General features: G+C 47.1%; 1 protein-coding gene across 4 annotated transcripts in view; it reads left to right on the top strand.

Annotated features, from left to right (window-relative positions):
• LOC143282994 (dystrophin-like) overlaps nt 1-15,000 on the top strand; it is a 448,581-nt gene that overhangs the window by 197,557 nt on the left and 236,024 nt on the right. For all 4 annotated transcript variants that reach the window (XM_076588970.1, XM_076588967.1, XM_076588968.1 and 1 more), the window contains one exon: nt 13,588-14,004. In XM_076588970.1, coding sequence (XP_076445085.1) covers nt 13,588-14,004 — 417 coding nt within the window. The remainder of the gene's footprint in view (nt 1-13,587; nt 14,005-15,000) is intronic.

Below are 15,000 nucleotides of genomic sequence, written 5' to 3'. Positions count from 1 at the left end.
GTAATGTGAGTTTTGAAATGACCTTTTAACATCTAACATGATTTTAACTGACCGTTTAATATTCAACATGATTTTAGCTGACTGTTTAACGTGTAACGTGATTTTTAATTGACCTTGTAGCATGTAACGTGATTTTATCTAACGTGATTTTTTTTTATTGTCCTATTAACATTTGACGTGATATTTATTGACCTTTTAACAGTTAACGTGATTTTAACTGACATGCTAACATTTAACATTTAACGTGATTTTAAATTAACCTTTTAGCTTTTAACTTGATTTTAGCTCCCTTTTTTTAACATCATTTTTGTGTCTCTTGGACTGGTTTTAAGAATCGATGGGCTGACAGCACTGAAGTGGCCATTAGTTGGGTTAAAGACAACGTAATCTGATTTGATTTGATCTCCAGGAATGATGATCCCATGTTGGCCGTGTCAGGTGAGGTGTGTGAAGGTGACAGACTGACAAGAGGGGAGACCCCGCCCATCGTGGCGCTAGAACATGTGCTGCTGTCCGTGCTGGACGTCTGTCCCTAATGGCTGCTGACAGTTACAAGCCCACACTGAAACTCCTGTGACTCCGCTGGTGATAATCAGGGCCACGCCCTTTACCTTTAAGGACAGGGGTTGGTGTAGGGACATCTTCTTCACAGTGTGTGTGTGTGTGTGTGTGTGTGTGTGTGCCCTTGGGCAGTGGGTAGAGAGTAGTGTCCAGCATGCCGACGTGTGCAAGCGGCGGTACCCTGACAGCGGTGTACTCCTGTGATGCGGTCAGACCTCGCATCGGGCAAGCCCATCGTGTTTCCTGCTGCACCTGGCGGCTACCACGTGCCATTGCGGGCGTTGTGCCCGGCATGCTGTGTGCCTGTGGCCCCGTGGTCACCTGCACTTTCCGCTACATGTTTTACCTTTCTGTTGGTCTTGATGTTAACGCGTCCGCTTGAGGAGCGAGAGAATCTGAGCACACTAGTTCCAATCACACCGTCGCCAGTACTGTGCACAGCCTGGAAAAAAAAAAGTCATGAGACGATAAACCGAAGTCCCGCGTGCAGTATGCACTTAGCGCATGTAAAAGTACCCACTGCAACAAAAAGGTTGTCCCTGAAAATCCACTTCGATAGGAAAACAAATGAAATTGTGGGCAGTTAGGAAAAAAAAAAAAAAAAAAAAAAAAAGAGAGGGGGGAGGGGGGCTGGGGGAGGGGGGGGGGAGAGAAGGATGGCGCTCTCAGTGTAGCGACGCGCTCTCCATGGGGAGAGCAGCCTGAAATTCACACAGAGATATCTGTTGTGACAAAAGAGTAGTGCACTACACCCACCTTCACCTACACATTCCCATCCCTACCCCTATCTGTGTTGTCAGCGACATGGATTCTGGAAACGTTCCCTTTCAAACAGTCTCTAATTAATGAAGGCACTCCCATCCCATAATATATGTATTGTAATCATGCATCTGTAGCTCTTTCTTCCATGCGTGCCCCCTTTCCCCCCGCGCGCGCGCGCGCGTGTGTGTGTGTCTGTGTCTGTGTGTCTCAGTGTGTGTGTGCGTACGTGCGTGTGCGTGTGTGTGTTTGTGTGTGTGTGTTTGTGTGTGTGTGTGGTGTGTGTGTGTGTGTGCCCTGTGGTGATGGATAGATTTTGGGCGTCTGTCATGCCTGGTGAATCAGAAAAAAATATATTTAAAATTGCATAGCGTATTATATAGTTTGTACACAGAATGAGTTTATTGATCAGACTGGATTAGTGATATACACCATATTTTAGTTGAAATTGGATTTGATTGCGTTTCGGAATCACAAACATTTTTAATAAGGATCATTTATTTCGCAACGTCATTTCTGTTTTGAACGATAATTTTGAAAAGATATTGATGGAATCATTAAAACAATATACAAAATGCATGTTTTCTAAATAATTTAAGGGAGAAAAATATATTGATCACACTACAAACATAATTTCGTTTATTCAATCTAAAATTTAATGTAATAATCACTATTTTTAAAGCAGGGCAGGTAAATGGAATTCCAAGCTTATACTGTATTTGTAAGAAATGTGACATGAATACTGTTGGTGATGAACTTCATTTTATTAGGGAGTAATCCATTATTACCAAATGAATATGTATTATATATCAAAAGCCTATATTTTCATACTGTAAACTTATGAAATCTATTAAGACTTGCAATGTTGCATAGGATACTTTCATGCAGGAGAAGGAATGTTAAACCTTATTTTGCCTTCCTTGATGGATTAGTTGTGGTAATCCTAGTTGTGTTTTGGATTATGTTGTTTTCTGAAATCTTCCCTATTCCAGTAGGGGTCAGAGGTCAATCAAATCTAATGAGAGAGAACACTGAACACTGAACACTGAACACTGAACACTTTAATGTCAATAGCTTTACAGCCCTAATGACATGGGGGTTCATAATACAAATAACAACATGCATCAATAGTAATAATATTGATGAAAACCAAAGCCAAAACGAAATCAATCAATCTGTGCAACAAAGTGCAGTTCGACCATCCATTCAAAGTAATGGCATGTAGTGAGAAATAAAAACAAAAACATATATAAATGTATAACATAAATATTTTCCATATGAGAATGACAACACAGATTTCACTTTTCACAATGAGCAACACCTGATACTATTTTATTATTGTTGAGTTTTTTTTCGTCGCATGTTATGAGAGAGATAGAGAGAGAGAGAGAGAGAGAGAGAGAGAGAGAGAATGTTTGTTGTGTATTTTATGGTTAACATGTTATTCTTAAGCGCTTTTTTCCCCTCAGTGCCTGACCAAGCATTGGGTTACGCTGTTGGTTAGGCATCTGCTTAGCAGATGTGGTGTAGCATACATGGATTGGTCCGAACACAGTGACGCCTGTTTGAGAAAGCACTGTATAGAATATATATGTCACTGTCCCACCACTACTACCTGCACTTTTGGGTATGTCTCCAAGCCCCTATAGGTAAATGTACTTTTGGGGTATGTCTCCCAACTGCTATAGGTAAATATACTTTTGGGGTATGTCTCCAAGCCCCTATAGGTAAATGTACTTTTGGGGTATGTCTCCCAACTGCTATAGGTAAATGTACTTTTGGGGTATGTCTCCCAACTGCTATAGGTAAATGTACTTTTGGGGTATGTCTCCCAACTGCTATAGGTAAATGTACTTTTGGGGTATGTCTCCCAACTGCTATAGGTAAATGTACTTTTGGGGTATGTCTCCCAACTGCTATAGGTAAATGTACTTTTGGGGTATGTCTCCCAACTGCTATAGGTAAATGTACTTTTGGGGTATGTCTCCCAACTGCTACAGGTAAATGTACTTTTGGGGTATGTCTCCAAGCCCCTATAGGTAAATGTACTTTTGGGGTATGTCTCCCAACTGCTATAGGTAAATGTACTTTTGGGGTATGTCTCCCAACTGCTATAGGTAAATGTACTTTTGGGGTATGTCTCCCAACTGCTATAGGTAAATGTACTTTTGGGGTATGTCTCCCAACTGCTATAGGTAAATGTACTTTTGGGGTATGTCTCCCAACTGCTATAGGTAAATGTACTATCTCCCAACTGCTACAGGTAAATGTACTTTTGGGGTATGTCTCCCAACTGCTATAGGTAAATGTACTTTTGAGGTATGTCTCCAAGCCCCTATAGGTAAAATTTACTTTTGGGGTATGTCTTCCAACTGCTACAGGTAAATGTACTTTTGGGGTATGTCTCCCAACTGCTACAGGTAAATGTACTTTTGGGGTATGTCTCCAAGCCCCTATAGGTAAATGTACTTTTGGGGTATGTCTCCCAACTGCTATAGGTAAATGTACTTTTGGGGTATGTCTCCCAACTGCTATAGGTAAATGTACTTTTGGGGTATGTCTCCCAACTGCTATAGGTAAATGTACTTTTGAGGTATGTCTCCCAACTGCTATAGGTAAATGTACTTTTGGAGTATGTCTCCCAACTGCTATAGGTAAATGTACTTTTGGGGTATGTCTCCCAACTGCTACAGGTAAATGTACTTTTGTTGGTATGTCTCCCATCCTTTACACCTACATGTACTTTGGGGTATGTCATCGAACCCTATTCCCACCAAAAGTTTTGGCAATGCAGTCCCATCCCTACACCTCCATGCCAATATATTATTTGACCTTCTTCAGCATTACATTGTTGTTGTCATTGTCGGTGTTGTGCTGGTGGGTGCCATAGCTGTGAGAGTAGTAGGCGCGCGCGCTCACACACACATACACATACACAGACACAGACACGCATACACACACACATGACCACCACTACCACCACAAAACATCACATCACCACAACACCACACCACACCACTACCACCATCACCACTACAGAAACACAACGACTCACACTGCCGCAGTCATGTACTATTAATATCAATTTCGCCGACGTCTCCAAACAGTGCTGGCCCGTTCGAGCCTTGCTGCATGGTGATAAGCGGCCTGGTAACTGGCACAAATAAACACCGTGTGTTGGGGGAAGGGTGGGCCACGCCTGTCTGAGCACGCCACATGGTACCCGGTGGGATGACAGCCATATGCGCTGTGCCCGCATCTGGCAGTGGCTGGAAGGTGTCAGCGAATCGAATCGTGGCAGACGCCACGTGCCACATGCGCGCAGGCGGTGATGGTGGTGGTTGTGGAGGCAGCGGGGTGTGTGTGGGTGTTACAGTTTGCAGACTGCCAGAGAAACTGCCGGCTGGAGGAAGAAAACAGGTGTGAACCGTCGTGAAAAGATGTTGTTAAAAAGAATTAAAGAAAAAAAAAATGATGCGGTGGGATGGAGGGAAAGAGGGGTTGGGGAGAGAGAGAGAGAGAGAGAGACAGACAGAGAGAGAGACGGACAGACAGACAGACAAGGTGAGAGACAGACAGACAGACAAGGAGAGAGACAGACAGACAGACAGACAGACAGACTTAAATTCATGGTCAGCACTCCACATCGGTGTTTCTTTTCTTTACGACGTGTGTGATTTCCCCCTCCCCCTCTCTCTCCTCTGTCTGTCTGTCTGTCTCTTCTCTGTCTCTGTCTGTCTGTCTGTCTGTCTGTCTCCCCTCTCTGTCTCTCCACCGTGTGATAATATCAGTGACACTGAAGGATAGCACAGAACTAAAGTTGCTGACAGGTTAAGCGCTGTCACATGTTTGCTCATGTGAGCAGAGTGCTGCACTGAAGTGTACTGAGGAAACGCTCACCCACACACCCAGTGGTGCCAGAAAAAGAAGCACAAAGAAGTTCACAGCTTTCTGTGCGTTTCCTCCCTGAACACAACAGATGGAAACGAGAGGGAGGACCCCCCCCCCTCCCACACACCCACACACACACACACACACACACAAAATGGAGCACTGATCGTTTTTGAATTTTTTTTGTTATTCTTTTTTCATGACGGCTTGAATGTTTGAAAAATAACAGGATTTCGGAGTTGTCAGAATTCCCTTTAAAAAAAAGAAGAAGAAAAAGTTCTTTCATTTTCCAGCCCATATCGACGCCTTCCGTTAAAGCCGACTGGCCGCAGTGTGCTGAAGCCTTATGTCGGCACTGTCCGGTCAATCCTGATGACACGTGAGAAGTCCTTTGTCCACCCATGACGTCACATCCGCTTGGTGGTGGTGGTGGTGGAAAGGCGTGGTAAAGGTCGGGGTTAAAGAAAAGCCGTTTATGGCCATCGGTGCAGTGAATGAATGTTGGCCGTGTCCAGGGCTTTACTGTACGTCATACAGTGACGGCCTAGAGGTAACGCGTCCGCCTGGGAAGCGAGAGAATCTGAGTGCGCTGGTTCGAACCACGGCTCAGCCGCCGATATTTTCTCCCCCTCCACTAGACCTTGAGTGGTGGTCTGGACGCTAGTCATTCGGATGAGACGATAAACCGAGGTCCCGTGTGCAGCATGCACTTAGCGCACGTAAAAGAACCCACGGCAACAAAAGGGTTGTTCCTGGCAAAATTCTGTAGAAAAATCCACTGCGATAGGAAAAACAAATAAAACTGCACGCAGGAAAAAATACAAAAAAATGGGTGGCGCTGTAATGTAGCGACGCGCTCTCCCTGGGGAGGGCAGCCCGAATTTCACACAGAGAAATCTGTTGTGATAAAAAGAAATACAAATACAAATACAGGAAACAAGGCGGGGCCCATTCCTCTCCTTCCGCCGTTTTTAACCCTCCCTGCCGGGAGTCAGGTATCCATTCACACGTTGGTGCACTGAGGAAAATCGGAGTAAAGTACCCCCCGAAAACAGAGTATGGCTGTTTACATGGCGGACTAAAAAAAACAAACAAAAAAAACCGGTCATACACGGAAAAGTCCACTCGTGTACGTACGAGTGAACGTGGGAGTTGCAGCCCACGAAGGAAGAAGAAGAAGGAATAAAGTGCCTTTGATTGATTGATTGATATGGATACTTATATAGCGCCTATCCTCGGTCAGAGACCAAGCTCTAAGCGCTTTACATACACGGGGACATTTGCACCACAGGCTGCCTACCTGGGTAGAGCCGACTGACGGCTGCCACTGGGCGCTCATCACTCGTTTCCTGTGTCATTCAATCACATTTCAGACGCACACGCATACACACTCAGACAGACATGTAACATTTTACGTGTATGACCGTTTTTAATTACCCCGCCATGTAGGCAGCCATACTCCGTTTTCGGGGGTGTGCATGCTGGGTATATTCTTGTTTCCATAACCCACCGAACGCTGACATGGATTACAGGATCTTTAACGTGCGTATTTGATCTTCTGCGTGCGCATACACACGAAGGGGGTTCAGGCACTAGCAGGTCTGCACATATGTTGACCTGAGAGATCGGAAAAATCTCCACCCTTTACCCACCAGGTGCACCGAGATTCGAACCCGGGACCCTCAGATTGAAAGTCCAGCGCTTTAACCACTCGGCTATTGCACCCGTCCTTTCCCAAAAGACACGACACCATGTCGAAAGGGGGCCTCGGAATCACTGGTGAACACTGGGTCATTGGTCCAGCGCCTGTCCCAGTCTGTCACAGTGCTCCCAAAGGTGTGTCAGGGGAGGGGTTTAAAATATGGGGCAGCAAAATAGTCACCTTTCAGCGGTGCCAAGTCCATCAGGGGAGAGAATAGAATCACCCCCTTGTTTGCGTCCTGGCATTTTCCGCCCTCCGGTGATGGAATCTCTCTCTCTCTCTCTCTCTCTCTCTCTCTCTCTCTCTCTCTCTCTCTCTCTCTCCCTCTCTGTCTCTCTCCCTCCCTCTCTCTCTCTGTCTCTCTCTCTCTGTCTCTCTCTCTCTCTCTCTCTCTCTCTCTCTCTCTCTCTCTCTCTCTGTAATTATAATTTTTTGGGTGGGCATTCCAACCGCCTTTAATCCTCACTTTCTTTTCATTATTTCTTTCACTGTGGGGGTCCTCCATCCTTATGCCCCCCACCCCGATTTTCTTTTCTTTTCTTGTTGTTGCTGACTTCCTTCCTACGAATGCAAAACACTACACAAACAAATAAGATAGTAGCCGTGTGTGTGTGTGTGTGTGTGTGTGTGTGTGTGTGTGTGTGCGTGCGTGCGTGCGTGCGTGCGTGTGTGTGTGTGTGTGTGTGTGCGTGTGTGTGAGTGTGCGCGCGCGCGTGCATGCGACAACGCACAATGGTGTGTAACAAACATAATTCGTGGGATACTGTCATGATATCGATAGAATGGTGTATAGATAAAGAAGAGACGTCGCAATGAAAGAGCCTGTAGAGACGTATATACACTTTGTCACAATCATGGACGGAGAGAGAGACAGAGAGACATGTGTGGGAGGTGGGTTATGGGATGTTGAGGTAAACAGACGCAACGTGGGTACATATTTATTCACGTACGCACATACACACACACACACACAGGCGCGCGCGCGCACATACGCACACACACACACACACACACACACACTCTCTCTCTCTCTCTCTCTCTCTCGAAGGGCGTCTTAACGCTAAATGGACAATAAAAAAAACAAAAAACGTCATGTCAAATTTGTTCTCTTTCTCTCTGTCTCTGTCTCTCTCTGTGTCTTTCTTATCCGTACCCTCTGGCTGTGTGTGTGTGTGTGTGTGTGTGTGTGTGTGTGTGTGTGTGTGTGTGTGTGTGTGTGTGTGTGTGTGTGTGTGTGTGTGTTCGTTCGTTCGTTCGGTTTTTTTTGTTTGACGTCTATCCACAGTTGTGATTTTAGACGAAAATCCACCCCCTTCCCCACCTCACCCCATGCTTCATACCATCACTTCTTTCCCTGCTCCCATCTCTCCTCATTCACATACACATGAAGAGAACAGGAATATGAACGAAATAGAATAAACTATTTGATGAACATACAACATTACAACTGAGCTATTGGGGCCCATAATCAAACTGTGAACTATTTCAAATAAGTATGTGTTGATTGTCGTATAAAACTTTTTCCAACGGAAGCAAAAGGAACAGCAAATTTTGTAAATGAATGATGTAAAAATGTTTTGACCTGTCCACTTTCACAGATGATAGGCATGCGGGTAGTTGCATTTCCGCAAACGCAAGTCACTTTAGAAGTAAATTTGGTTTTTATAGCATCCAGTCGTAGTCTGTATATGAGACTGATTAGCATTCTGTTACAGTGATCGATTTTGCGCGAGCGAAAGTTAACATTTTCTCCTTTGAGGTTCAGGCCTCATTTTCAGTCTGTTGACACGGTTAAAGAATAACATTCTTGTAACGAAAATAGAATGCGAATTTCTATAGCATTGTGAAACTGATAATTTATTGCGCCTTTTTTCGCTTAACGACCCACCCGCTCATTTCCCAGAATCCCCCCCCCCCACCCCTCTCTCTTCTCTCTCTCTCTCTCTCCATCTCTGTATTTCTGTGTCTCTCTGACTTCCTGACTATCCCCCTTCTCTCTCTGACTTCCACACACACGCTCACGTGTCATTTCTTCCTCACTCGTCTTCCGATGCACTGATAGGACAGGTGTAATGTGAAACGTCTTCTTATGGAGATAAGACGTGTGGAGAGAGTGGGGGACGGAGAGAGAGAGAGAGAGAGAGAGAGAGAGAGAGAGAGAGGGGCGGTTTGTGGGGGGCGGGAGGGGGGGGCATTGGCAGGATTGGAACAGGGACAGAGACAGACAGATAATTATAGACAGAGACAAAGAGCTAAAGAGAGAGAGAGAGACGGGGGATGGGGGGGGGGGGTGTTGATTGAGAGAGACATAGACATAAATAGACAGCTTGAGAGAGAGAGAGAAAGGAGACGGGGTTTTGATAGAGGGAGACAGACACAGAGCAGGAGAGAGAGAGAGAGGGAGGGAGGGAAAGGGGGAGAAAAGATTAATTCATTAAGTAACTAATTGTTTATTCCATTTATGTACTGTTTTGTATTATTCTATTTTGAAAAAAAATATGTAGAGGTCTGTAGATTGATGGCAGTTCTTGTCGTTCAGATTGGCGTTTTGAAATGTTCATTTTTTTCGAATTGCATCTTTGCAGTGTGGGCTTGGGCTTCTTGTTAATGTCAGCTTTTTTCTTTTGATGGGTGGATTGGTTGGGGTGGGGAGGGGGCAGGTTTGGGAGGGGATGGGTGCTCTGTCACAGAGGCGAGTGTCCGGCTGGGCCCAACGGTAGCTTTGGCGGCCCTGGGCATTCCTGACTGACTTGGAAAAAGAAAAAAAAAGAGGAAAGATAAATAAAAACAACAAAAAAACCCTCGGTTCTTTAACTACCCTTATCCTGTGCTGACATGCAGACTGACAGACAAACAGACAGGTCGCCACAGGTCGATGTGAATCAGTCTTCGTTTGGAAAAGGAGGACCAGTGAGGCCAGGAGCAAACGTTTCAACAGCAATAAAGAGTGGTAACTCTGTCCGGTTTACGAGGCAATAAAGAGTGGTAACTCTGTCCGGTTTACGAGGCACACAACTTCCAAGTCATTGCTGCCTATTCTTCCGAATGGCATACAGGTAAATAAAAGGTACATTTGAGCAAACCCAAACACTTCCTCAAACAACGGAAGCTTCGGACTTCTCCTTATTCCGATCATTTGACATGTGCACACAGCAGCAATGACAGAAGAAATGTGCAAACACAAATTAGCTTTTTATTCAAGACTGGCATTGCCCTTTTTAATCCTGAACATGCTACACAGAATACGATGGACAATACAGAACAAACACATGGTCGTCTTCGTTTGTCACACACACACACACGCGCGCGCGCGCGCGCATATGAAGCACCAGCAGCAACAACAAAGAAGCCAAAACCAACAAGCCACAGGAACAGTAAGGCACTATTGTCCTCCCTCCTCTATCTCCCCCCCCCCCACACACACACACTCCCCTCCTCCCCCACCACGTGCAGAAGCATGCAGGGTGCAGTCCCCTGAACACCACGCCTTGTTGTGCACTGTGTGGGCCTGGCCGGCATCAAAGAAGCAAGGGGCAAAAAAAAAAGAAAAGGGTGTTACACGTGTAACAGGTGTAACCCTTGTAACAGCTGGTGGGGTGGCGATGCCTCTCGCCCCGTGCTGACCTCTTGGTCTGTATCCATCAGTGGTCAGTCTGGTCACTCACGCCTCATTGGACCCACACCACACCGCAACTCGCTTCACTGACCACAACACACACTCTGGGGTACTGGTCAGGTGAACGGATTGTGTGTGTGTGTGTGTGTGTGTGTGTGTGTGTGTGTGTGTGAAGGGTGGGTGAGGGGTGGGGAATGATGATGTTAATGCCTCTGAGACCACGTGAAGTTCACCTGTGGAAATGCTTCACGTGTACATTTTTTTTTTTCCCGTACCGGCTTCTTCTATTCTCTTTCCATGAAAGGAGGGGAACAGCCAGTGTGGGACTGTCATTTTCATGGTGATGATGGTGATGCTGATACTGGTACTACTGCTACTAGTAGTAGTAGTAGTAGTTGTTGTTGTTGTTGTTGTTGTAGCAACGGCAGCAGCAATGACAACAAAAGAAATCGTTATTTTAAAATAATAATAATGATAAAGTAGCAGGAGTAACAGTAGCAGCAGTGACACCACTATTGCAGTTGAAGTAGTGGTTGTAGTACTCAACTAAGTTGCCACGACAGTAGTAGCAATGGCAGCAGCTGCAGTAGTCATGGAACAGTAGTCACAATAATGGTGATGATCCCAATGTTAACAAGTGTCAGCGTGCCTACACCAAGAGGAACAGCGGCCTTGTTATGTGTGCAGCGGAGATGCACGAAAGTTGAGATGCCAAACGTCGCTTCCAATATTTTGGTTCAGCTCTATCTCTTTCTCTCTGTCTGTCTCTGTTTCTGTCTGTCTGTCTGTCTGTCTCTCTGTCTCTCTTTGTCTCTCTCTGTCTCTGTGAGTCTCAGTCTCTGTCTCAGTCTCATTCTCTTTCTCTGTCTCTCTGCCTGTGTCTGTGTCTCTCTTTCTATCTCTGAGTTTCTGTGTGTGTGTGTGTGTGTGTGTGTGTGTGTGTGTGAGAGAGAGAGAGAGAGAGAGAGAGAGAGAGAGAGAGAGAGAGTAAGTGGGTAAGACAGGATAGAGAAGGGAGGACGAGGTGGGGAGGGCGGGAAAGAGAAGGAGAGTAGGGTAAAGGGAGGTAATTGATGTGTGGGCATGCTTTTTGCACTCAGTGAAACGTTGACGTGTGGTAATAACACAATGCAATCAGACAGTCTGGCACGATATAAGAAGTTGATGTCAGTGTGTGTGTGTGTGTGTGTGTGTGTGTGTTCGTGAGTGCGTGCGTGCGTATGTATGTGAATGTGTCTGTAGCGCGCGTGCGTGCATGTGCGTTTGTTTGCAAGCATGCGTGCGTGCGTTCGTGCATGCGTGTATACTCAAGCGTGCGTGCGTTCATGTGTCTGTGTGTATGGGTGCGTTTGTGCGGCTGCATGCTTGCGTGTGTGCGTGTGTGTATGTGTTCTGAAACTGTGGCTTGTGCTGACAACAAGCATGCAGACACCTTGCGCTGCCATCCCCATTCTCTCACACACACTGCCACTTTCTGCTGCCCCGGAGTCTGTATGGTTCTGACCATACTGTTTGGTGTCTTGTTTGTTCTCTGTTCTGGCGGTCCGTGTGTGTGTGTGTGTGTGGGTGTGGGTGTGCGTGTGTGCGTGTGTGTATGTGTTCTGAAACTGTGGCTTGTGCTGACAACAAGCATGCAGACACCTTGCGCTGCCATCCCCATTCTCTCACACACACTGCCACTTTCTGCTGCCCCGGAGTCTGTCTGGTTCTGACCATACTGTTTGGTGTCTTGTTTGTTCTCTGTTCTGGCGGTCCGTGTGTGTGTGTGTGTGTGTGTGTGTGTGTGTGTGTGTGTGTGTGTGTGTGTGTGTGTGTGTGTGTGTGTGTTTCTCCCCCCCCCTCCTCTCTCTCTGTGTCTCTCTCGGCGTTTTGCCTTCATCTCTCTTCCCCTTTGTTCCCCCGCCCCCGTTTTTTTTTTTTTTTTTTTTTTTTTCATCTGCTCTTTCTCTCTTCCTTTCTTTTCGTCTGTCTTTCTTTATGTCTGTCCGTCTGTCACTATTTTGTTGCGATTATTATTGTTATTATGATGATGATGATGATGATGATGATGATGATGATTCTTATTATTGATCGACATTGACAGTGTTTTCAGCCTTGTCGTTTATGATCCTGTGTGGTCTGCTGTACGTAACCAACACTGATCAATGACCAAACTAACGGTGCCTCCTCCACGTTCTGTTCTGTTGCCCCACACCCCAGACCTTTGAGGACTTTGCCTTCCTTCCTCCCTTCCCTCCTTCCTTCCTCCCGTCCCTCTTTCCTTCCTTCCATCCTTCCTTCCTTCCTCCTTTCCCTCCTTCCTTCCTCCCTTCCCTCCTTCCTTCCTTCTCTTCCCTCCTTCCTTCCTTCCCTCCCTCCTTCCTTCCTTCCCTCCCTCCTTCCTTCCCTCCTTCCTTCCTTCCCTCTTCCTCCTTCCCTCCTTCCTTCCTTCCCTCCCTCCCTCCTTCGATCTTCCCTCCCTCCCTCCCTCCCTCCCTCCTTCCTTCCCTCCTTCCTTCCTTCCCTCTTCCTCCTTCCCTCCTTCCTTCCTTCCCTCTTCCTCCTCTCCTTCCTTCCTTCCCTCCTTCCCTCCCTCCCTCCTTCGATCTTCCCTCCCTCCTTCCTTCCTTCCTTCCTTCCTTCCCTCCATCCTTCCTTCCCTCCTTCCTTCCCTCCCTCCCTCCTTCGATCTTCCCTCCTCCCTCCCTTCCTTCCTTCTCTCCTCCTTCCTTCCGTCCTTCCCTCCATCCTTTCCCCCTTCCTTCCCTCCCTCCCTCCTTCAATCTTCCCTCCCTCCTTCCTTCCCTCCTTCCTTCCTCCGTCCTTCCCTCCATCCTTCCTTTCCCCCTTCCTTCCCTCCCTCCCTCCTTCGATCTTCCCTCCTCCCTCCCTCCTTCCTTCCTTCCTTCCGTCCTTCCCTCCATCCTTCCTTTCCCCCTTCCTTCCCTCCCTCCCTCTTTCGATCTTCCCTCCCTCCCTCCCTCCCTCCTTTCCTTCTCATTCTTGTGTGTTGACAACCGTTGAGGTGTGTGTCATCCCAGTGCCTCCTCACCCCCTGTTCTGTTCTGTCACACCCCAGGCCTTTGAGGACGAGGTCCGGCGGCGCCGTCAGGACCTGGACTCCCTGCAGACGACGGCCCTGGCCCTGACAGAGCACGGGGCCGCCGTCCCGGTGGTGGAGCCCGCCCTCAAGCGTCTCAACCAGCGCTGGCAGGACCTGTGCTCCCAGCTGACCCACTACAAGCCATCCTCCTCCCCCTCCTCCGCCTCCCCGCGAGGCTCCATCCACGACAGGGCCTCCTCCGCCGGATGGTCCGGTGGCGGCGGGGGTGACTCAGGGGCTGGGGTGGAGGAGGAGGTGGGGGGTGCCGCGCGATGGAAGGAGGAGGTGCTGAGGCTCCTGGGGCAGGTGGGCGTTTTGCGGCAAAGGCTCAAGTCTGCTGAGCTCAGCGCCGAGGGCGGCGCGCATGTGGACGTGCAGAACACCCAGCTGAAGGTGGGTTGGTTGGGGTTGTTTTTTTTTTTTTGATGAGGGTGGGGGTGGAGGGTGGGTGAGGGTGTGTGTTGTTCATGAAAATACCAGGAGGAACTGGATAGACCATAGTTTTCAAGCAGACTGTGTTCAGAAGTTGACGTACTTGACAGACTTTCAAACTTCAATGAAACAAATAACAATCGATATAAAAAAAAAAAACCCCAAAAAACAAGAGATAGTGTTTGGGCATATATCTTTATAATTGGTAGGTGCAGCACCCTTTTGTTGTATCTTCTTCAAACACACCCAAAGCCAAAGCCGCCAATTAATTAAAACAAGATAAAGGGGAAAGAACAAAGAAAAGAAGAAAGAAAGGGCGTGCCATCCAGAAGGAAAGGGGTGGGGGGGGGGGGGGGGGAGAAAGGGGAGGTGAGGGTTTGAGGTAGGGTGTAAGGGAGCGGGGCAGAAGAAAAAACATGAGAAAGAAAGAGATAAGTTTAAAGAATGAAAGAAAAAGAAGAAGAAGAAAAAGAAACAAAAGAAAATAACAAAACGAAAATAAGAAGAAAAAAAAACTTCAACAAAGAACAAAACAGGAGATGAAGAAGAACAAAGAAAGAACTCGACAAACGTGCAGATTTCCACAGCGGGCGTTGAAAAGACAAGAGGCAGACATTGTTTTTGCTGGTTTGGTAAAGTGGGAGCTTCTCCTGGACCAGGCTCTGCGGGTTCTCCGCGCCATGCAAACAATCCTCCACGTGGGGAAGTCCTTTAGCGAGCTGCCTGCCGGCCTACCTGAGTGCTACACTCATCAGGCCAGGACCCCTGCCTCCCCATGCGATTCTGGGAAAACACCCACGTCAACTTCCTCTCAACGAGCACCCACACTCAGCGCATTACTCCCCCCAAAACCCCAAGGGAAAACAAAATTCCACCACATCATCATTTAGCAAGGAGGAGAAAAGCAGGGCTTGGTATGTTAAGACTTGATGGAAACAACAACTGCAGCAGCAGCAA

Source organism: Babylonia areolata, chromosome 6, assembly GCF_041734735.1.
Source record: "Babylonia areolata isolate BAREFJ2019XMU chromosome 6, ASM4173473v1, whole genome shotgun sequence".
Classification (NCBI taxonomy): Eukaryota; Metazoa; Mollusca; class Gastropoda; order Neogastropoda; family Buccinidae; genus Babylonia; species Babylonia areolata.
Note: the sequence above shows the minus strand (reverse complement) of the source record. Positions and strands in the feature narration are given on the sequence as shown.